Source organism: Babylonia areolata, chromosome 29 (genome assembly GCF_041734735.1).
Source record: "Babylonia areolata isolate BAREFJ2019XMU chromosome 29, ASM4173473v1, whole genome shotgun sequence".
Classification (NCBI taxonomy): domain Eukaryota; kingdom Metazoa; phylum Mollusca; class Gastropoda; order Neogastropoda; family Buccinidae; genus Babylonia; species Babylonia areolata.
The window spans coordinates 41,539,567-41,564,545 of NC_134904.1; the positions used below are offsets into that span (position 1 = coordinate 41,539,567).

Consider the following 24,979-nt stretch of genomic DNA (forward strand, 5'->3'; position numbering starts at 1 on the left):
CAGTCACATGCTTGGTTGGAATGAGTGACTCTTACCGTCACATGTTTGGTTGGAATGAGTGACACTTACCGTCACATGTTTGGTTGGAATGAGTGACTCTTACAGTCACATGCTTGGTTGGAATGAGTGACTCTTACAGTCACATGTTTGGTTGGAATGAGTGACTCTTAGTCTTAGTCTTACAGTTGCATGCTTGGTTGGAATGAGTGACTCTTTCAGTCACATGTTTGGTTGGAATGAGTGACACTTACCGTCACATGCTTGGTTGGAATGAGTGACACTTACAGTCACATGCTTGGTTGGAATGAGTGACACTTACAGTCACATGCTTGGTTGGAATGAGTGACTCTTACCGTCACATGTTTGGTTGGAATGAGTGACTCTTTCAGTCACATGTTTGGTTGGAATGAGTGACACTTACAGTCACACGTTTGGTTGGAATGAGTGACACTTACCGTCACATGTTTGGTTGGAATGAGTGACACTTACCGTCACATGTTTGGTTGGAATGAGTGACACTTACAGTCACATGTTTGGTTGGAATGAGTGATACTGTTTGGTTGGAATGAGTGATACTTACAGTCAACACATTGAAAACAGTGTATCCCTGACTTCCACACCATAACAGTGAAAACAGTGTATCCCTGACTTCCACACCACAACACACTGAAAACAGTGTATCCCTGACTTCCACACCATAACGTTGAAAACAGTGAATCCCTGACTTCCACACCACAACACACTGAAAACAGTGTATCCCTGACTTCCACACCACAACACATTGAAAACAGTGTATCCCTGACTTCCACACCATAACATTGAAAACAGTGTATCCCTGACTTCCACACCATAACATTGAAAACAGTGAATCCCTGACTTCTACACCACAACATTGAAAACAGTGAATCCCTAACTTCCACACCACAACACTGAAAACAGTGAATCCCTGACTTCTACACCACAACATTGAAAACAGTGAATCCCTGACTACCACACCACAACACATTGAAAACAGTGTATCCCTGACTTCCACACCACAACACATTGAAAACAGTGTATCTCTGACTTCCACACCATAACACACTGAAAATAGTGTCTCCCTGACTTCCACACCATAACATTGAAAACAGTGTATCCCTGACTTCTACACCACAACACATTGAAAACAGTGTATCCCTGACTTCCACACCACAACACATTGAAAACAGTGTATCCCTGACTTCCACACCATAACACACTGAAAATAGTGTCTCCCTGACTTCCACACCACAACACATTGAAAACAGTGTATCCCTGACTTCCACACCATAACATTGAAAACAGTGTCTCCCTGACTTCCACACCACAACACATTTAAAACAGTGTATCCCTGACTTCCACACCATAACATTGAAAACAGTGTATCCCTGACTTCCACACCATAACAGTGAAAACAGTGTATCCCTGACTTCCACACCACAACACATTGAAAACAGTGTATCCCTGACTTCCACACCATAACATTGAAAACAGTGTCTCCCTGACTTCCACACCACAACACATTGAAAACAGTGTATCCCTGACTTCCACACCACAACACATTGAAAACAATGTATCCCTGACTACCACACCACAACACATTGAAAACAGTGTATCCCTGACTTCCACACCATAACATTGAAAACAGTGTATCCCTGACTTCCACACCATAACATTGAAAACAGTGAATCCCTGACTTCCACACCATAACATTGAAAACAGTGTATCCCTGACTTCCACACCATAACATTGAAAACAGTGTATCCCTGACTTCCACACCACAACACACTGAAAACAGTGAATCCCTGACTTCCACACCATAACATTGAAAACAGTGTATCCCTGACTTCCACACCACAACACATTGAAAAACGTGTATCCCTGACTTCCACACCACAACACATTGAAAACAGTGTATCCCTGACTACCACACCACAACACATTGAAAACAGTGTATCCCTGACTTCCACACCATAACATTGAAAACAGTGTATCCCTGACTTCCACACCACAACACATTGAAAACAGTGTATCCCTGACTTCCACACCACAACACATTTAAAACAGTGTATCCCTGACTTCCACACCATAACACACTGAAAACAGTGTATCCCTGACTTCCACACCACAACACATTGAAAACAGTGTATCCCTGACTTCCACACCATAACAGTGAAAACAGTGTATCCCTGACTTCCACACCACAACACATTGAAAACAGTGTATCCCTGACTTCCACACCACAACACATTGAAAACAGTGTATCCCTGACTTCCACACCATAACATTGAAAACAGTGTATCCCTGACTTCCACACCACAACACATTGAAAACAATGTATCCCTGACTACCACACCACAACACATTGAAAACAATGTATCCCTGACTACCACACCACAACACATTGAAAACAGTGTATCCCTGACTTCCACACCATAACATTGAAAACAGTGTATCCCTGACTTCCACACCATAACATTGAAAACAGTGAATCCCTGACTTCCACACCACAACACATTGAAAACAGTGTATCCCTGACTTCCACACCATACCATTGAAAACAGTGTATCCCTGACTTCCACACCATAACATTGAAAACAGTGTATCCCTGACTTCCACACCACAACACACTGAAAACAGTGAATCCCTGACTTCCACACCATAACATTGAAAACAGTGTATCCCTGACTTCCACACCACAACACATTGAAAAACGTGTATCCCTGACTTCCACACCACAACACATTGAAAACAGTGTATCCCTGACTACCACACCACAACACATTGAAAACAGTGTATCCCTGACTTCCACACCATAACATTGAAAACAGTGTATCCCTGACTTCCACACCACAACACATTGAAAACAGTGTATCCCTGACTTCCACACCACAACACATTGAAAACAGTGTATCCCTGACTTCCACACCATAACACACTGAAAACAGTGTATCCCTGACTTCCACACCACGACACATTGAAAACAGTGTATCCCTGACTTCCACACCATAACACATTGAAAACAGTGTATCCCTGACTTCCACACCACAACACATTGAAAACAGTGTATCCCTGACTACCATACCACAACATTGAAAACAGTGAATCCCTGACTTCCACACCACAACATTGAAAACAGTGTATCCCTGACTTCCACACCATAACATTGAAAACAGTGTATCCCTGACTTCCACACCACAACACATTGAAAACAGTGTATCCCTGACTTCCACACCATAACATTGAAAACAGTGTATCCCTGACTTCCACACCATAACATTGAAAACAGTGTATCCCTGACTTCCACACCACAACACATTGAAAACAGTGTATCCCTGACTTCCACACCATACCATTGAAAACAGTGTATCCCTGACTTCCACACCATAACATTGAAAACAGTGTATCCCTGACTTCCACACCACAACACACTGAAAACAGTGTATCCCTGACTTCCACACCATAACATTGAAAACAGTGTATCCCTGACTTCCACACCACAACACATTGAAAACAGTGTATCCCTGACTACCACACCACAACACACTGAAAACAGTGTCTCCCTGACTTCCACACCATAACATTGAAAACAGTGTATCCCTGACTTCCACACCATAACATTGAAAACAGTGTATCCCTGACTTCCACACCACAACACATTGAAAACAGTGTATCCCTGACTACCACACCACAACACATTGAAAACAGTGTATCCCTGACTACCACACCACAACACACTGAAAACAGTGTATCCCTGACTACCACACCACAACACACTGAAAACAGTGTATCCCTGACTACCACACCACAACACATTGAAAACAGTGTATCCCTGACTACCACACCACAACACACTGAAAACAGTGTATCCCTGACTTCCACACCATAACATTGAAAACAGTGTATCCCTGACTTCCACACCATAACATTGAAAACAGTGTATCCCTGACTTCCACACCACAACACATTGAAAACAGTGTATCCCTGACTTCCACACCACAACACATTGAAAACAGTGTATCCCTGACTACCACACCACAACACACTGAAAACAGTGTATCCCTGACTACCACACCACAACACACTGAAAACAGTGTCTCCCTGACTTCCACACCCAAATGTTGTGAAGTCTGCAGAATGATTTAGCCCCAAATGGTGTGAAGTCTGCAGAATAATTTAGTCCCAAATCATGAGAAGTCTGCAGAATGATGTAGCCCCAAATGTTGTGAAGTCTGCAGAATGATTTAGCCCCAAATGGTGTGAAGTCTGCAGAATAATTTAGTCCCAAATCATGAGAAATCTGCAGAATGATTTAGCCCCAAACAGTTTGAAGTCAGCAGAATAATTCAGATCCAAATGGTGTGAAGTCAGCAGAATTATTTATTCCCAAATGGTGTGAAGTCTTCAGAATAATTTAGCTCCAAGTGGTGTGAAGTCAGCAGAATAATTTAGCTCCAAATGGTTTGAAGTCAACAGAATAATTTTGCGAAGTCAACTCGGTGCAAACTTTAGGCCTCAGTTGCAATTTATCTGAATTCTCCAACCTCCTCAAAGTCTTACGGTCTCCATCCCAGAAAATGATAGATCAAAGCGACAAGAAAAAAAAGAAGAAAAAAATACAGATGGGCTCAGAGAGGAGAGAAAAAGCAATAAAGAAGCAGGGAATTTGCTGTGTGGAACTGGATTCTCAAACTGTTGAGTGAAACAAGTTCAAGCCTGCTTACTTTCAGCTTTGTCCTGTTCATGCTCTGGCATGATTCTGAAACTGTAGAGTGAAGCCAGGTCACGCTTGCCATCTAATCTGGCTTTCCCCAGGTGTAGCAATTATGATGTCCTTGGCCATCTTATCTAGCTTTCCCCAGGTGTAGCCATTCTCATGTCCTTGGCCAGCTTTCCCCAGGTGTAGCCATTCTCATGTCCTTGGCCAGCTTTCCCCTGGTGTAGCCATTCTCATGTCCTTGGCCATCTTATCTAGCTTTCCCCAGGTGTAGCCATTCTCATGTCCTTGGCCATCTTATCTAGCTTTCCCCAGGTGTAGCCATTCTCATGTCCTTGGCCAGCTTTCCCCTGGTGTAGCCATTCTCATGTCCTTGGCCAGCTTTCCCCTGGTGTAGCCATTCTCATGTCCTTGGCCAGCTTTCCCCAGGTGTAGCCATTCTCATGTCCTTGGCCAGCTTTCCCCTGGTGTAGCCATTCTCATGTCCTTGGCCAGCTTTCCCCTGGCGTAGCCATTCTCATGTCCTTGGCCAGCTTTCCCCTGGTGTAGCCATTCTCATGTCCTTGGCCATCTTATCTAGCTTTCCTGTCCTGTGAAGCTGTCTCCATCTCCTGTAGTAAAGCTCTGTCTCCATCTCCTGTGCAGTGAAGCTCTGTTTCCATTTCCTGTGCAGTGAAGCTGTCTCCATCTCCTGTCCAGTGAAGCTCTGTTTCCATTTCCTGTGCAGTGAAGCTGTCTCCATCTCCTGTCCAGTGAAGCTCTGTCTCCATCTCCTGTCCAGTGAAGCTCTGTTTCCATTTCCTGTCCAGTGAAGCTGTCTCCATCTCCTGTCCAGTGAAGCTATGTTTCCATCTGTGCTGTGAAGCTCAGTCTCCATCTCCTGTGCAGTGAAGCTCAGTCTCCATCTCCTGTCCAGTGAAGCTCTGTTTCCATCTCCTGTCCAGTGAAGCTGTCTCCATCTCCTGTCCAGTGAAACTGTCTCTATCTCCTGTCCTTTGAAGCTCTGTCTCCATTTCCTGTCCAGTGAAGCTCTGTCTCCATCTCCTGTCCAGTGAAGCTCTGTCTCCATCTCCTGTCCAGTGAAGCTATGTTTCCATCTGTGCTGTGAAGCTCAGTCTCCATCTCCTGTCCAGTGAAGCTGTCTCCATCTCCTGTCCAGTGAAGCTCTGTCTCCATCTCCTGTCCTGTGAAGCTCTGTCTCCATCTCCTGTGCAGTGAAGCTCTGTCTCCATCTCCTGTGCAGTGAAGCTATGTTTCCATCTCCTGTGCAGTGAAGCTGTCTCCATCTCCTGTCCAGTGAAGCTATGTTTCCATCTGTGCTGTGAAGCTCAGTCTCCATCTCCTGTGCAGTGAAGCTCAGTCTCCATCTCCTGTGCAGTGAAGCTCAGTCTCCATCTCCTGTGCAGTGAAGCTCTGTCTCCATCTCCTGTGCAGTGAAGCTCAGTCTCCATCTCCTGTGCAGTGAAGCTCAGTCTCCATCTCCTGTGCAGTGAAGCTCTGTCTCCATCTCCTGTAGTAAAGCTCGGCTTCCATCTGTCCAGTGACATCTGTTCCAGAGCATCCTCAACGACCATACTTGCACCTACTGCCCTCCATTGTGAAACTGAACAGTACGTTATTATTGTAACCTTATGATGCAAAATGGGGTGGTTGATTATGTCGTTTTTTGAGAGACAGAATGTTGCTTTAAGGTATTTGTAGAGATTTAACTTGCATGCTTTAGTTGTTGTTTGTTTTTATTTAGTGTTTTGAGGTGGTTGTTGGTTTGTTTTTTTGTTGTTGTTTTATTTTGTTTGTTTGTTGTTTTCTTCATATAAGTTTGATTCGCACACACTGAAATGAATGTGTCATTGTGTTTGATATGATGCACATGTTCTCAAATGTTACTGACTTTTTTTTCTTTTTCTTGTTTTTTCTTCTTTTTTAAAAATTTTTATAATGTGCTGTTGGAATGAGCAGTTGTTGTTTGAAACATGTAAATATTGGATAGGGGTTTTGTCTTTGTTGGTTTTGAGTTCAAGACAGCAAACTGAAAAATAAGGGGACAACAACGTATTTCCAGGAAAAGGTCAGTTCTTATTGTCAGTATGTAACACATTTAATCATCAGTCCAAAAAATTGTGTGGCTGTAAATTTCATGAGTTATGTATGTGTCAAAGAGGTCATTATATAAAACAGTTGACAAGTAAGTGCTTTGAAGGGGTCATTTATATAAAACAGTTGACAAGTAAGTGCTCATCTTGGGCAGTTCTGATAGGACCGACTGGACTGTAAGCAATCCTGTCAAATGTCAAGTGTTCAACTTCAAAGGTTCAAACTGATTTGTTTGTGTGTGTGTTTATATGTGTCATTGTGTCATTAGAAGGTTCAAAATGAAACCTTAGATTGTCATCATCTTGTTTTTGTTTTTGTTTTTTCAGTGGGAATGGGCAAAGTTTTCTGTCCCAGCATCAAACTGCAATTAGAGCAAGATGTGTAACTCATATCCAGTTGGGTTTTGTTTTTGTTGTTGTTGTTGTTTGTTTTTTAAAATCCTTCGAATGATTCCAAAGCCTGACTTTTTTGTGGAAATATGTAATTATGCCATTCAGTGGGCATGTCTGTGGTCAGGTAGACTTGTGTATGTGAGTGTGTGTGTGTGCTTGCTTGCTTCTTGTGCTTGTGGAAAAATTCTCATTGTTTTCTACATGATAATTATGTTCTTAGCTTATAACATCTACTTTGCAGAGAGGTCCGTGTTCTGTTTTGAGTGTGCATGTTCCTGAGAGGGAGTGTATGTGTGTGTGTGTGTGTGTGTGTGAATACTTGGAATAATATGTGTGGTAGAGAGATTCTGTGGGATACTGGCAGTGTTGTTCAGTGCATTCGAATAAATGGTGAAGGCTTTCATTGCTGTTTTGTTCTGCTCTGTGTGTGTGTGTGTGAGAGAGAGAGAGAGAGACAATGAAGGTCACTTTTCATTGGGATGAGATGACAAACCAAGGTCCTGTATGGTAACTTAGAACAACTTATCCATAGCAACTGGCAGTCAATCTTGTCCTGTATGGTAACTTAGAACAACTTATCCATAGCAACTGGCAGTCAATCTTGTCCTGTATGGTAACTTAGAACAACTTTCCATAGCAACTGGCAGTCAATCTTGTCCTGTATGGTAACTTAGAACAACTTTCCATAGCAACTGGCAGTCAATCTTGTCCTGTATGGTAACTTAGAACAACTTATCCATAGCAACTGGCAGTCAGTCTTGTCAGTGAATGCTAGATTTATGTGGACACATTAGGGATGACTGAGCATTCAGAAACTGAACAGCATTGCTCCATGGTGACGTACTCTTTCCAGGGAGAGCAGTCCAAATTTCATACAGATAATCCATCATGACAAAAAGTAACACAATACAAATACAATCAAAACTTTTTTCACTGTGAGTGTACCTGAGGATACAACTTAACAATGAAAGTTATTATGCAACTCTTTTAATCCCAAGTGCATGTCACGGCAGTTTACCCCCTTCCAAATCTTAGGATTAAGTACAGCTGTTTTCTGGTACCACTAACTATGGCCTGAAATGTAGCTGGTGGAATCCGGATCACAAATACACTAAGGCAGAAAAGCAAGATGGGGCAATGTTGATGTTACACACTGCTAAGCAGAGCAATAGCTGAGTGGGCGTATGACTAGGCATGCGGCGCAACAATGGCGAAAAACTACTCTAAATATTCCTTGTGTGTTTATAATGGGGATCATGTCAGACTGCTGGACAGATAGTGATTTTGGTTAATGTTAATTCCACACCCTTCAACACTGTCTACTTTGAATGTTCAACTAAGTGTGTATGGCCAAACTGCCAGAACAGTCTGACAGAAAGAGAGAGAGCATGCAGGCAGTGAACAAGCAGTCTTGAAAGACTGACAAACTACTTCGTCTATAGAAAACAAAGGGATAGGGCAGGCAAGACAGAAGGGGTGACTGCATTGTGGAGCAGTGACAATAACCTATTGCACTGTGGAGCAGTGACAGTAACCTATTGCACCGTGGAACAGTGACAATAACCTACTGCATTGTGGAACAGTGACAATAACCTACTGCATTGTGGAGCAGTGACAATAACCTACTGCATTGTGGAGCAGTGACAATAACCTACTGCATTGTGGAACAGTGACAATAACCTATTGCATTGTGGAGCAGTGACAATAACCTATTGCACCGTGGAGCAGTGACAATAACCTATTGCAATGTGGAACAGTGACAATAACCTACTGCATTGTGGAGCAGTGACAATAAGCAGTGACAATACCCTATTGCATTGTGGAGCAGTGACAATAACCTACTGCATTGTGGAGCAGTGACAATAACCTATTGCACCGTGGAGCAGTGACAATAACCTATTGCAATGTGGAACAGTGACAATAACCTACTGCATTGTGGAGCAGTGACAATAACCTACTGCATTGTGGAGCAGTGACAATAAGCAGTGACAATAACCTATTGCATTGTGGAGCAGTGACAATAACCTACTGCACTGTGGAGCAGTGACAATAACCTATTGCACCGTGGAGCAGTGACAATAACCTATTGCAATGTGGAACAGTGACAATAACCTACTGCATTGTGGAGCAGTGACAATAAGCAGTGACAATAACCTATTGCATTGTGGAGCAGTGACAATAACCTACTGCACTGTGGAGCAGTGACAATAACCTATTGCACTGTGGAGCAGTGACAATAACCTGTTGCACTGTGGAGCAGTGACAATAACCTGTTGCACTGTGGAGCAGTGACAATAACCTGTTGCACTGTGGAGCAGTGACAATAACCTGTTGCATTGTGGAGCAGTGACAATAACCTACTGCACTGTGGAGCAGTGACAATAACCTATGCATATGCAAGTGGGGACTGGCAGGGGTCAGCCGGGCTTAGGCTTGGTTAGGTTGGAAGGCATGTCAATATGGTCATGCTGGCTTACGTCGCCCACTTACTTGAACACTTTGACAATAATGTGTGTGTGTGTGTGTGTGTGTGAGAGAGAGAGAGAGAGAGAGAAATATGATTTTGTAAATCAATCTGCCAATGCATTAATTGTAAACCTGTAAATCAATTTGCCATTGCTTAAATAATAAACCTATTCATCAATTTGCCACTGCATCAACTGTAAACCCGTAAATCAATCTGCCATTGCATCAATTAATTGTAAACATGTAAATGAATCTATGATTGCATCAATCATAAACCTGCAAATCAATCTGTCATTGCATTAATCATAAATCAGTTAATCAGTTTGTCATTCCATCAATTGTAAACCCACATATCAATCGGCCATTGCATCAATCGTAAACCTGTAAATCAATCTGCCATTGGATCAGTGGTAAACCCGTAAATCAATTTGCCATTGCATCAGTTGTAAACCTGCAAATCAACCTACCATTGCATCAGTCTACCATTGCATCAATCATAAACCTCAACTCTACTATCATTATATCTTAAGTGAACTGATGGCCGTGTCTGTAAGTTTGTTAAAAGTCCATCTGTTTGGACCTGAGCTGAGAAAGAGAATTTGGTTTGTCAAAAATGATTACCTAAAAACAAAACAACAAAAATAAAATAAATAAATAAATAAACAAATAAATCTTTGAAAAATAAAGAATAAAGAAATGAATAAAATAAAGAAATGAATATATATATATATATATATATAAAACAAATAAATACATAATAAATTATATCAAATAACCAAATAAATAAATAAGCAATAAGAGGGATAAAAACAAGAGAACGTCAGGGGAAGTTAGCGAAATGAAAAATCACTTCATGAGCAAGAGATTGACCTCTAACTATTGAGTATGGCCCCAGAAAGTGGATGCTGATCTCTTTATCTTCCTTCATTTGAAAAGAGCATCAGAAAACCAAAACATAATGAGTTGGTCTGACATAGATTTTCAAAACAACGCCGTAGCTTTGTGCGTACTTTTCATTTTATTTGTAATATCACTGAAAATTATTACAGGTTTAAAGAACTTTACCGAACCAAAAGAAGGCGAACTTGACAACGACACTGGTTTTGAAGGACCATGCCAGTTTCCGGACTGTGTTCGTTGCAGACGACAAAAAGACGTCCTGATGAGAGCTCGCACCAGATTGACATACTGTGACAGTAACCACCAGTGTGAAGGCGCGGCATCCGTCGCTGGCCAGTTATTGAAGGATATCCAGGCATCGTATCAAAAGTTGACACAACTTGTTGGAGAAGACCCTAGAAGTCATGACGTCACGAAACAAAACCCGCTCATTTTCCATTTGAAAGGTATCAGAGCACAACCAGTTTGGGAGACAGATGATTTCCCTGGTGTTAATGCGTTGTCGGAAAAGTTGGAAGAAATCCAGAGAGAGTTCGGGGATTTGATGAGCTCTGGGGGGGTTGCATCTGATGCCGGCTACTGGAAGGTGAACGAAACGCCGACAGGTAGATGGGGAATATGCCATCTTCTGGACCAGGGAGTGCTGACAAAAGCTGCGGCTGTTTGTCCAGTAACCTGGCAGACTGTCTGCAGTCTGCGCGCTGCCATGACTGACAATCTGTTTGGCAATGTGGCGTTTTCTGTGATCGAGCCAGGGACAACGATTGCGATGCATTTTGGTCCCACCAATATCAGAATTCGTTGCCACTTAGGTTTGTATTGTAGGATAAGTTGTGATCTTTTGTGAACTGAAACGCCACACATCTTGCCCCATCATCCTAATAGGCCCCCTTCATACCATTGTATAGGTCTATAATTGCACACACACACACACACACACTGAGAAAAGTTAAAACTGACTTGAGTGATCTCTTGACACAGAGAACAGAAATTCACGCCCACTAACAAATGGCAATCATTTTATAGCTACCCTTTTATTTATTAGCAGATTTAAAAATACATGTTATATACAAAGATGATATAGCCAGGTTCCACCCTTTTCCTGGCCTGCCATTATAAGATTATTGAGTTTCAGGTCTGTCATTATGGGGGCATTGTACACACACCTATTTTGAACAGAGATTCTAAGTGAGGCAAAGAAATAAGTACAGAAACATTTGCTCTTTGTCGGTTGTTTCAAAGTGTATGGACTGATTCATATACACTACACCAATTCCCTCTTTAAAAAAAGAGCAAATGCCTGACCTTCACATAAACCCAGTCTGCTGATCAGGCCCAGGGAGCCTGCCCTAGGTTTGTGTAAAACATTAACCAAAAAAATATGAAATAATAATTAGTGTAAACAAATAAGTAAAGACACATACTGGACTTTTTCGTTTTGACTATGTGCATGTTTGTCAATGCGAAAGGCACACGTCACATGGTTCAAGCCATTAATTACTGCTTTGTGCTTTCAAATGATTGGAACAGCAAAAAGTGGTCAGTGCCATGAACATTTTTGCCTTTGAAGGTTTAATAGGACATAATACTACTATTAGTATTATATACAAAGTAATCAGTTGAAGTGGTGCACCTTTAATCTAAAACAGTAAAAGCAAAAATTATTGTACTTATTTATTGTTTAATACATGCTAGTTGATTTAACTTATAGTGGTGAATTAGGTATTTTTGAAATAAAATAGCAAAGAACTATGAATCAATGTGTTGAAAATAGCAAGTCAGGGATTTTGAGATTTTAGTCCAGAATGCTGCATCCGACTGATTGGTTGATATGGATATTAATATAGCACCTGTTCCTAGTCAGAGACCAGGCTCTGAGCGTTTTACAAACACAGTCATTTGCACAACAGTGATGGATCCTGGTGTAGCACATATCTTTAGTCAGAAACCAGACTCTTACTAAAGCACTTTACAAATAAGGGGTCATTTGCATAACTATCTTGTTGCTGTAGGTTAATTTTCATGTGATAGGTGCATGCTACACATGGGATCTCAGTTTATTGTCTCATCCGAATGACTAAATGATTTTTTTTTTCAAAGATCTGGTCATTCGCCCTATAATCGAAGGCAGACTGGAATATATAGTACTTTTTTTTTTTCAACTGTGCTCACGCTCAGAGTGTGGTGGATGCAGCTGAGAGGAGACATAGCAACCCTCAGAACTTAGAATAAAACAAAAACAAGTCAGCTGGAGATAAACTTTTTCACATTTCAATGTACAAGAGTACATCTGTATATGTGCAGAGGTTTAAAAAAAAAAATCTGCATAATTCTAATAATTGCTGTCTGTACTACCTATCAGCTAACATATATTGGTACATGTAGAGGTTAGAAAATCTGCATATTTCTAAATCTAATAAATGCTGCCTGTACTAGCCATCAGCTAACATACATAGGTAAATTAATGGACACAGAGAAATGTACCAGGAGACTTCCCCAGATGAAAGGAAGCTCCAAGTCCATTCAAAAACTTTCAGTTGAATTAAGTAAATATCTACATAATGTTATCATCAAGTGATCAACAACTCCAAGTCCATTCAAAAACCTTCAGTTGAAGTGAACATCTGCATAATGTTATCAAGCGATCAACCCACAGGTTAGTTCAGTAAAAGTGGAGAACATGGACTCCTATTCCTCATTTTTTAAATATACAACAGCAAAAAGAGTATGACTGTGTGATATAATAATTGGAATAAGGACTGCTGAACGCTTCATTATTCTTTCGTCTTTTTTTTTTTTTTTTAGATTTTTTTTTTTTAAACTTGAACTCAGTACAAGCAACAGATAACACACAACATATTGTAGGCGTGTATGTTCTTTTCCAGGTCTTCAGACACCAGCTGGTTGTCAGCTGACAGTGGCAGACCAATCGCTGCAGTGGTCCCAAGGGAAGCTACTGTGTTTTGACGAGACCTACCTCCATGGTGTGCAGTCGACTGGAATGGCAGCCGGTGGGGAGGCACGAGTAGTACTCATGGTGGACCTGTGGCACCCAGACCTGGATTCTGAACAACGAACCATGATCAGTTATGCCTTCAATTCCACTGCTGTGCCTTAGTTTGGGTAAGGAAAAGTGTTGCTTGGAAGCATTTGAATGCAATGCATAATTCTGTTTCAAGTTTCTGTTCTTAACTGTATGAAATACAGCTTTGACGAGTAGATGGACATGCACATTGTTTTGGAGATTTATTGGCATTGATACCAGTATTTTTCATCAAGGAGATCAAACAGTGGTAAAGTTGACATGCTGTGCCAGTGTGTTGTAAATATTCTCCCATCAGGTCAGTGCTGTATTCTGTCAACTGTATCTGGTTAAAGATAAAGGTGTTGGTGGTTTTTTTTAACTTAGCTGTCTGTGAAGTTGCAGCTCAAGTTGATACAGTACTGTCTGAAAATGTGGAAGTTGACAAAGAAGGCATTGATAATTTGTGACTACCATCTGTGGTCACTCTGCAAGATGATGGGCAATCCATAGTAGGATCATGGGCCAAACCACATCTCTGGTCACTACAAGATGATGGGCATTCCATAGTAGGATCATGGGTCAAACCACATCTCTGGTCACAAGATGATGGGCATTCCATAGTAGGATCATGGGTCAAACCATATCTCTGGTCACAAGATGATGGGCATTCCATAGTAGGATCATGGGTCAAACCACATCTCTGGTCACAAGATGATGGGCATTCCATAGTAGGATCATGGGTCAAACCATATCTCTGGTCACAAGATGATGGGCATTCCATAGTAGGATCATGGGTCAAACCATATCTCTGGTCACTACAAGATGATGGGCATTCCACAGAAGGATCAAGGGCCAAGCAAAACCCTCCACCACCCCTTGGGGGTGCTGGGGGCATTTTCAGTATAATTAATATACACACCTGGAAGTTCTGTGGGTTGGAGTTGTTTTTGTTTTTTTTGTTTGTTTTTTTTAGTTGGTATTTTCCTACACATGATAGGTCTTCCAAGTTCCATACCAAACCAGAATTAACCCAGTCTGTTCTGTTACAGCTCACATGTCTGGAATCCATGAAGAGCAGCCAGCATCCTGCCACTGCACTGTGAAGATCTGCCTCACCACACTCACCACACACCACCTTATTCTCTGCCTCACCACACTCACCACACACCACCTTGTTCTCTGCCTCACCACACTCACCACACACCACCTTGTTCTCTGCCTCACCACACTCACCACACACCTTGTTCTCTGCCTCACCACACTCACCACACACCTTGTTCTCTGCCTCACCACACACCACCTTGTTCTCTGCCTCACCACACTCAACACACAACACCTTGTTCTCTGCCTCACCACACACCACCTTGTTCTCTGCCTCACCACACACCTTGTTCTCTGCCTCACCACACTCACCACACACCACCTTGTTCTCTGCCTCACCACACACCTTGTTCTCTGCCTCACCACACTCACCACACACCACCTTGTTCTCTGCCTCACCACACTCAACACACAACACCTTGTTCTCTGCCTCACCACACACCACCTTGTTCTCTGCCTCACCACACACCTTGTTCTCTGCCTCACCACACTCACCACACACCACCTTGTTCTCTGCCTCACCACACACCTTGTTCTCTGCCTCACCACACTCACCACACACCACCTTGTTCTCTGCCTCACCACACACCTTGTTCTCTGCCTCACCACACACCTTGTTCTCTGCCTCACCACACACCACCTTGTTCTCTGCCTCACCACACTCACCACACACCTTGTTCTCTGCCTCACCACACTCACCACACACCACCTTGTTCTCTGCATCACCACACTCACCACACACCTTGTTCTCTGCCTCACCACACTCACCACACACCTTGTTCTCGGCCTCACCACACAACACCTTGTTCTCTGCCTCATCACACAACACCTTGTTCTCACACATTACTAACAACACATATAGTGTAACACTCTGTTATCTCACACTGCTAACAACACACAAAGTCTAACACCCTGTTATCTCACACTGCTAACAACACACAAAGTCTGACACCCTGTTATCTCACACTGCTAACAACACACAAAGTCTGACACCCTGTTATCTCACACTGCTAACAACACACAAAGTCTGACACCCTGTTATCTCACACTGCTAACAACACACAAAGTCTGACACCTTGTTATCTCACACTGCTAACAACACACAAAGTCTGACACCCTGTTATCTCACACTTCTTACAACACACAAAGTCTGACACCCTGTTATCTCACACTGCTAACAACACACAAAGTCTAACACCCTGTTATCTCACACTTCTTACAACACACAAAGTCTGACACCCTGTTATCTCACACTGCTAACAAAACACAAAGTCTGACACCCTGTTATCTCACACTTCTTACAACACACAAAGTCTAACACCCTGTTATCTCATACTCTGCAAACAACACAAAGTCTAACACCCTGTCACCTCACACGCTGCTAACAACACAAAGTCTGACACCCTGTTATCTCACACGCTGCTAACAACACAAAGTCTGACACCCTGTTATCTCACACACTGCTAACAACACAAAGTCTGACACCCTGTTATCTCACACGCTGCTAACAACACAAAGTCTAACACCCTGTTATCTCACACTACTAACAAAAAGTCGGACACCCTGTTATCTCACACTGCTAACAACACAAAGTCTAACACCCTGTTATCTCACACTACTAACAACACAAAGTCTGACACCCTGTTATCTCACACTGCTAACAACACAAAGTCTGACACCCTGTTATCTCACACTGCTAACAACACAAAGTCTAACACCCTGTTATCTCACACTGCTAACAACACAAAGTCTAACACCCTGTCATCTCACACTGCTGACAACACAAAGTCTGACACCCTGTTATCTCACCCTGCTGACAACACAAAGTCTGACACCCTAGTCTCACACCCCACTAACAACACATTGATTTAAGTCTGACTCACCAGGGAACACCCTGTTCTCTTACACTGCCAACAACATAAATTCTAACTCACCGTATCATCACTCTTCTGCTGATGGTCATTAGGCAGACTTAGAATTAGACCTTGTTTTCTTGGAGAAGAGGCCAACACTGCCATCTTAGCGCATGTAAAAGAACCCACAACAGCAAGAGAGTTATGTCTGGTAAAATTCTGCCGTAAAATCCACTTTTAATATACATGTGTGCAAAAACCCGTGCACACATGACTGAAGCCTGAATGAATGACAAGTGAAATGATTGATGTTGAAGGCAGCTGCTGGTTGGCTGTACCCAGGTAAGCAGCCTGTTGTGTAAATGACAGTGTCTGAAATGTGCTTGGAGATTAGTTTTCTTCTTCTCCTCATTTGTTTATTGTCTGTTCAGTACAAGATGATTTCAACAATATAGCTTGGTCTTTGACCAAAGATATGCAGGGTAGGTTGGCCTAATTTTGAACGATCCAGTCAAGACGACCAACTCACCATGTGTATTGTACAGATAACAGGTTGTACAATTGTCAGTTTTTGCTTTACTGTTTTTTGAAGACTCTCCGAATGGTTTCACCAGAACTTCCCCAGGCTTTTGCTGACTTTTTCATATCCAAGATCAAAGATATTCATACTAAACTTGTAAACTGGATTCTGATTCTGTGCCCCCTCCTGCTGTTTTCTGGATCTCCCCTCACTGCCTTCCAGCCTGTGTCTGAAACAACTGTACATGACACTATCAAAAATACTGTTATTTAAACTTGTGAACTTAACCCCCTGCCTTCGTCCCTTCTTTCTGAATGCCTTCACATTCTACTTCCCCATTTCACTTCTGTCATTAACAACTCCTGACTGTCTGGCGCCTTTCCATCGGTGTTTAGATATTCAGTTGTCATACCACTTCTGAAAAAGCTATCTCTTGATCGAGAAAATCTGAAAAAACTATAGACCCATCTCCAGTCTATCTTTTCTGACCAAAATAAATGAAAAGATTGTTCTGCAACATTGACTTACATAGAATAAGTTCTATTTGGCACACTCTGTCTCAGGATGCAACAAAAACCCTTGTCTGTTCCCTGGTCCTATCTAGGCTAGGCTTGACTACTGTAATTCTTTGCATACTGGATGCCCCAACTACTTGTTATCCAGACTTTAGAGTCCAAAACCATACTGCACGGCTTATCTTCCCCTCTCCCAAATCTGCTCCTGTCACTGCTCTCCTTAATTCCCTCCACTGGTTACATATTGAGAAAAGATTAGATTACAAACTCTCTCTCCTGTGCTACAAATTTATGATTTGCGCGTCTCCTACTTACTTTTCTGAGCTTCTGCATTACCACTCTCCATCCAGGCAGCTCTGGTCATCAAGTGATGACCGCCTCTTAAAAGTTTGCTCCTACAGAACCAGATCATATTGAAAATGCTCTTTCTCTTACCATGTTTCTTCTGCATGGAACTCACTCCCGTTTCCGGTCTGTCATGCTATTTCTTGCCCTTTTTTCAGATCTGTTTGAAATCTCATTTATTTCCAGCCATTCAAATCAGAAAATAATCCCTTGTCTTCACTTTCATGTGTTAATCAAGTTAACTTTTTACTTCTATTATTTTTAATATTGAACGGCCAAGATGTGCCTGTAGGAGCATGTGTGTGTTTCTACATCTTTTGTTGTTGGGGTTGGGTCAGGATTATTTGTGTGTGCAGATGTGTTCTTGTGTTTTTAGTATGCATGCGTCATTGTATTTTTCATCATAAGCACCCAGGGCTTTTGTATCATTAGATTGGGTGTACCAAATGTTCTTTTATTATTATTTTATTATTATTAAAAGTTTGTCTACTCCTTGAGTCCTTTTCAGCATTTTTTCAACAGTTGAAATAGCAGGGATGCCTGAGAACAGCTGAAATAGCAGGGGTGCCTGAGAACAGCTGAAATAGCAGGGGTGCCTGAGAACAGCTGAAATAGCAGGGGTGCCTGAGGATGAATGGAAACGGGCCAGTCTAATTGTGAACAGTGGGTTTGGGTACATGTGGACAATTAAAACAGAAGCAGGTCTCAAACTTATTAGACATAACATGTTATTGGAACATCACACCAGACTGTTGTATTGTTGGTTTGTATTATCACACATGGGCACACGAGCTCTCTCTCTCTCACACACACACACACACATATTTAAACACACACACCACACACCTTTTTGTGAGCGCTCAGTAACTGTGCACCATCGTTCACAAATACACTCACATCAAAATACCCAATAGTGTAATTGCAAACGACACTGTTTTGGAGATTCCAGTCGAAACTGATGTTCCGTCACCTACAGGCTTTCTTAAATTTTGCCAGCACCGGTAATGCATAATTCATTATCATACCAGCACCGGTAATGCACAATTCATTATCATGCCAGCACCAGTAATGCACAATTCATTATCATGTCCAGTCAAATCAGCTATTCTAAACTGTTTCAAGGTTCAAGTCCTATTGCTTGCTTCCCTTGATTTTAGGATTGTGAGAGCATGTATGTGAACTTGGTCGGCAGTGGTGTGCAAACAGAAGAAAGAGTGCAGAAATAGCTTCTTTTTGACTAGTTTTTGGAAATGAAGATTAATTAAGGTAACAGAATGAGGCTGAAGCATACATTAAATTGTAAAACTTGTCTGGTGAGGCTTCGAAGTGGAGCAGTACACAAACCATTCCCAATTACATGCTGTTCGCAATTAGGCCTATCTACTAACTGGATAAGTATCAATGATAATATTATTCCAACATCTGACTGTGTAAGTCTCTTGATACTTCAGGTGTCACAACATGCTGCTGATGAATGTGCAATGTTCCAAGTCGAGTCAGACTGTTCCATTCCAACATAGCCAGTTTGATTAGGTAGAAATAGGGGGCCCCCATCCCCACTCCATCCCAGTCTCTACCCTAAAACACTTGTTCTTTTTTTGGAAAGGTGGAGGGTGGGACGTGGCTCATCCACAGGATTGCTGGGATTTACCGGCCTCACAGTGTGTGGACACAGCCTGCTGCAAAAACCCTTAACATGTTCCCATGATTATCCTTCTTTAAGTATTATCCTGCCAAGGCATTTCTACCCCCATATGGCAGAGTAATCAACATGTTGATAGTGGCCATTGCTGGGATGATGATACAAGGCAGAGTAATCAACATGTTGATAGTGGCCATTGCTGGGATGATGATACAAGGCAGAGTAATCACTATGTTGATAGTGGCCATTGCTGGGATGATGATACAAGGCAGAGTGATCAATTTGTTGATAGTATGATAATGGCCATTACAGGAGTGATGATACATGGCAGAGTAATCAACATGTTGATTGTGGCCATTACAGGGATGGTGATACAAGGCAGAGTGATCAACATGTTGATTGTGGCCATTACAGGAATGATGATACAAGGCAGAGTGATCAACATGTTGATTGTGGCCATTACAGGAATGATGATACAAGGCAGAGTGATCAACATATTGATAGTGGTCACTACTGGGATGATGATACAAGGCAGAGTGATCAATATGTTGATGGTGGTCACTACTGGGATGATGATACAAGGCAGAGTGATAAATATGTTGATAGTGGTCACTACTGGGATGATGATACAAGGCAGAGTGATCAATATGTTCATGGTGGTCACTACTGGGATGATGATACAAGGCAGAGTGATCAATTTGTTGATAGTGGTCACTACTGGGATGATGATACAAGGCAGAGTGATCAATATGTTGATAGTGGTCACTACTGGGATGATGATACAAGGCAGAGTGATCAATATGTTGATAGTGGTCACTACTGGGATGATGATACAAGGCAGAGTGATCAATATGTTGATAGTGGTCACTACTGGGATGATGATACAAGGCAGAGTGATCAATATGTTGATAGTGGTCACTACTGGGATGATGATACAAGGCAGAGTGATCAATATGTTGATGGTGGTCACTACTGGGATGATGATACAAGGCAGAGTGATCAATATGTTGATGGTGGTCACTACTGGGATGATGATACAAGGCAGAGTGATCAATATGTTGATGGTGGTCACTACTGGGATGATGATACAAGGCAGAGTGATCAATATGTTGATGGTGGTCACTACTGGGATGATGATACAAGGCAGAGTGATCAATATGTTCATGGTGGTCACTACTGGGATGATGATACAAGGCAGAGTGATCAATATGTTGATGGTGGTCACTACTGGGATGATGATACAAGGCAGAGTGATCAATATGTTGATGGTGGTCACTACTGGGATGATGATACAAGGCAGAGTGATCAATATGTTGATAGTGGTCACTACTGGGATGATGATACAAGGCAGAGTGATCAATATGTTGATAGTGGTCACTACTGGGATGATGATACAAGGCAGAGTGATCAATATGTTGATGGTGGTCACTACTGGGATGATGATACAAGGCAGAGTGATCAATTTGTTGATAGTATGATAATGGTCATTACAGGAGTGATGATACATGGCAGAGTGATCAACATGTTGATTGTGGCCATTACAGGGATGGTGATACAAGGCAGAGTGATCAACATGTTGATTGTGGCCATTACAGGGATGGTGATACAAGGCAGAGTGATCAACATGTTGATTGTGGCCATTACAGGGATGGTGATACAAGGCAGAGTGATCAACATGTTGATTGTGGCCATTACAGGAGTGATGATACATGGCAGAGTGATCAACATGTTGATTGTGGCCATTACAGGGATGGTGATACAAGGCAGAGTGGTCAGTATGTTGATAGTGTTAGTGGCCATTACAGGAATGCCTACATGGCAGAGTGATGAATATGTTGATAGTGGCCATTACAGGAATGATGATACAAGGCAGAGTAATCAACATGTTGATGGTGGCCATTACAGGAATGATGATACAAGGCAGAGTAATCAACATGTTGATAGTGGCCATTACAGGAATGACAATACATGGCAGATCAGTATGTTGATAGTGGCCTTTACTGGGATGATGATACAAGGCAGAGTAATCAGTATGTTGATACTGATAGTGGCCTTTACCGGGATGATGATACAAGGCAGAGTAATCAGTATGTTGATACTGATAGTGGCCACTACTGGGATGATGATACAAGGTAGAGTAATCAAGATGTTGATACTGATAGTGGATATTACTGGGATGATATACAAGGCAGAGTAGCCTCAGTCAGACCATACTTAATGGAGAAAAACATGGCTCAGTTGGTTTCCACTTTTGTCCTGTCCAGACCAGATTACTGCAATTCTACCTCAGCAGGTTTACCATCTTCCTCTCTTATTAGACTACAGAAAGTACAGAACAATGCTGCACGACTTGTCCTAGCAAAAAAGAAATCTGATCATGTCACACCTCTTTTGCATCAGTTACACTGGTTTCCTACAGAGTACTGCATTCACTATAAAGTAGCGACACTTGTCTTTCGACATTTTGATGAATCTCTCCCCCCGTATCACTCCTCTGTGCTGGAAACGTACAAACGATGTAGAACGCTAAGATCCAGTTCTGAACTGTTACTGAAAGTCCCAAGAACTAATTTAAAATGTGCAGGGAAAAGGTCTTTTAGGGATCAAGTACCGCAAATTTGGAATTCTTTGCCATCGTCCCTCAGAAATGCTCCTGGTCTCCAGACCTTCGTCAGATCTGAAAACGCACCTTTTCCGCAAACATTTCTGTACTCAACACGATGGATAGTCCAAAGTCTGTTCACCACATGGAGTTTTATACTGGAGATATTTATACTCACGTAATCCTGTTTTAGTGCAGTTGATATATTTAATGTGTCTGGACGCGCGCGCGCATGCATGTGTGTGCGAGTGTGAGTGTGCGCGCGCATATATGTGTGTCTAAAAAATGTGTTTTTAGGAATGTATTTCTTTTTAATCTAAGCATTATTTACTTGACATTTTTATTGTTTGGTGGATCATGCTATTTTATTCATTCTGTGAACGCATTGGATTGAGCTGTTGTAATGTTTTATGTCATGTTTATATCTGGCTCGATGATGTAAGGTGCTTTGAGCAGCATTACTACTGGATATCGCGCCATAGAAAAGTTATGAATTATTATGATAGTGGCCATTACTGGGATGATGATACAAGGCAGAGTAATCAATATGTTGATACTATGATTGTGGCCATTATAGGAATGATGATACAAGGCAGAGTAATCAATATGTTGATAGTGGCCATTACAGGAATGACAATACATGGCAGAGTGATCAATGTGTTGATAATAGCCATTACAGGAATGACAATACATGGCAGAGTAATCAATATGTTGATACTATGATAGTGGCCATCACAGGAATGATGATACATGGTAGAGTAATCAGCATGTTGATTGTGGCCATTACAGGAATGATGATACAAGGCAGAGTGATCAATATGTTGATTGTGGCCATTACAGGAATGATGATACATGGTAGAGTATCAACATGTTGATAGTGGCCATTACAGGAATGATGATACAAGGCAGAGTGATCAATATGTTGATTGTGGCCATTACAGGAATGATGATACATGGTAGAGTATCAACATGTTGATAGTGGCCATTACAGGAATGATGATACAAGGCAGAGTGATCAATATGTTGATACTATGATGGTGGCTGTTATAGTGATGATGATACATGGCAGAGTAATCAAGATGTTGATACTGTGATAGTGGCCATTACAGTAATGATGATACATGGCAGAGTAATCAAGATGTTGATACTGTGATAGTGGCCATTACAGTAATGATGATGAAGCGGCCAACAGTTGAAATTGAGTTCAGCATGAGAACAGAGTGTGTAAAGGGCAACAGAATCCAAGACAGTTTTGATATAATGTGTGTGTGCAGCACTATCAAGTATCATTGTGTAAAACCTTCAGTTCTTTTTCACCAGGGACTTAGTGTTCTCATGACCCACACACAAACTTACATTGGTATTGTCAGTGTGATCTTATGCCTCACTTTCATTGTTTTGCGCTATGCATTGCATGTGAATGAAAATTACTATTGAAGTGTATTGTTTCCTGTGTTTGAAAATAAATTGAAAATATAACAGATGCATTATTCTGTTAAAAAATCATGTCTGCAATGAGCATCAGGTTTGTTTGCTTCCTTTGAAAAGAAATTTTTAAATAAAAGTAGTTTTTAAAAAGTACTTTTAAGTGTTTTTGTAGGACAGATTTGTCTTTGTTGTTTTGTTTCAGGGGGAATGTGCAATGAGTGGCTGTGTAAGATTTACCCGTCTTTGTTGTTAGGGGAAATGTGCAATGAGTGGCTGTGTCAGATTTACCTGTCTTTGTTGTTAGGGGAAATGTGCAGTGAGTGGCTGTGTAAGATTTACCTGTCTTTGTTGTTAGGGGAAATGTGCAATGAGTGGCTGTGTCAGATTTACCCGTCTTTGTTGTTAGGGGAAATGTGCAGTGAGTGGCTGTGTAAGATTTACCCGTCTTTGTTGTTTAAGGGGAAATGTGCAATGAGTGGCTGTGTCAGATTCAATTACGCAATTCACAGGGACTGGGTTCACAAACAGCTTATGGACCTGTAAAAAACTTGCAGTGTTCTTGTAGGGGCAGGGTGAAGTGATGTGTGCAGCCAGTGTAATGACCACTGCTCATAACCTCAGATGTTTTCTTGTTGCGGGCAACAAGTTTTCAGTTTTCAAGCTGTCCATGGCGCATGTGTACCTAAAACAATCTTTTGTGCATTCCATGAGAGGCCTGTGAAGACTATAATTATCAGTATATGCATTCTGCATAATCCAAATAATCTCTTAAAATTCTAACATTTTATGGAAACATACCCGGCTTTCTGAAGTTTCTCAAGGCCTGACTAAGCGCGTTGGGTTACACTGCTGGTCAGGCATCTGCCTGGCAGATGTGGTGTAGCGTATATGGATTTGTCCAAACGCAGTGACGCCTCCTTGAGCAACTGAAACTGAAGTTATACCCAAGTTTTTGTGAAATCTGTAGTAAGATGTCCCCAGTTGTAAAGTGAAGTCTGTAGTTAAGTGAAGTCTGTAGTAAGATGTAAACAGTTATAAAGTTACTGTATTTTTCAGAGCTATTCTTGGCCTCCTGTACACTCTCTCCTCTTGTTGCAACATCTAGCTCGACAACTATCCCCACCCTCTCTGCAAATCATCAAGCAAACCATCTGACAGATTTTGTTACCAAATGCACTGACTGTATATTCTTCAATAACTAGTAAAGCTTGTGTGACAAGATCACAGTGTGTTTGCAACACACTGAAGCCAGTAGACCCAGGTTGAGGTTGTGCTTCGTCTTTCACCATCTCGAAATTTACTAAGCGGGGTACTGATGATAATATTGTCGCGGACAATGAAAGAAGTCATATCCACCTTTC

The 24,979-nt window shown here is 41.7% G+C and overlaps 2 protein-coding genes and 1 long non-coding RNA gene across 4 annotated transcripts; all 3 read left to right on the plus strand.

Annotated features, from left to right (window-relative positions):
* The first annotated feature begins 3,830 nt into the window (after window positions 1-3,830).
* LOC143274812 (uncharacterized) lies at window positions 3,831-7,622 on the plus strand. 2 transcript variants are annotated; one of them, XR_013053310.1, is made up of 2 exons: window positions 3,831-4,833; window positions 4,881-7,622. It is a non-coding gene; the product is annotated as an uncharacterized LOC143274812 (long non-coding RNA). The 2 variants fall into 2 exon arrangements; XR_013053311.1 differs by having other exon boundaries at window positions 4,919-7,622.
* A 2,989-nt stretch (window positions 7,623-10,611) lies between these two features.
* LOC143274811 (aspartate beta-hydroxylase domain-containing protein 2-like) lies at window positions 10,612-14,800 on the plus strand. The gene is made up of 3 exons (XM_076578742.1): window positions 10,612-11,399; window positions 13,473-13,710; window positions 14,662-14,800. The coding sequence occupies exons 1-2, from the start codon at window positions 10,646-10,648 to the stop codon at window positions 13,703-13,705; spliced, it is 987 nt and encodes a 328-aa protein (XP_076434857.1). The 5' UTR covers window positions 10,612-10,645; the 3' UTR covers window positions 13,706-13,710; window positions 14,662-14,800.
* LOC143274673 (uncharacterized) lies at window positions 14,435-23,671 on the plus strand. The gene is made up of 2 exons (XM_076578547.1): window positions 14,435-14,463; window positions 14,718-23,671. The coding sequence occupies exons 1-2, from the start codon at window positions 14,435-14,437 to the stop codon at window positions 15,619-15,621; spliced, it is 933 nt and encodes a 310-aa protein (XP_076434662.1). The 3' UTR covers window positions 15,622-23,671.
* Window positions 23,672-24,979: the final 1,308 nt, after the last annotated feature.

Excerpts from the sequence above, each read along its gene's own strand:
- LOC143274811 (XM_076578742.1), top strand. The coding sequence starts at position 10,646 with ATGAGTTGGTCTGACATAGATTTTCAAAACAACGCCGTAGCTTTGTGC. Across the intron at positions 11,400-13,472 it reads CAGAATTCGTTGCCACTTAG|GTCTTCAGACACCAGCTGGT; the intron begins GTTTGTATTGTA and ends GTTCTTTTCCAG.
- LOC143274673 (XM_076578547.1), top strand. The coding sequence starts at position 14,435 with ATGATGGGCATTCCACAGAAGGATCAAGG. Across the intron at positions 14,464-14,717 it reads ATTCCACAGAAGGATCAAGG|ATCTGCCTCACCACACTCAC; the intron begins GCCAAGCAAAAC and ends TGCACTGTGAAG.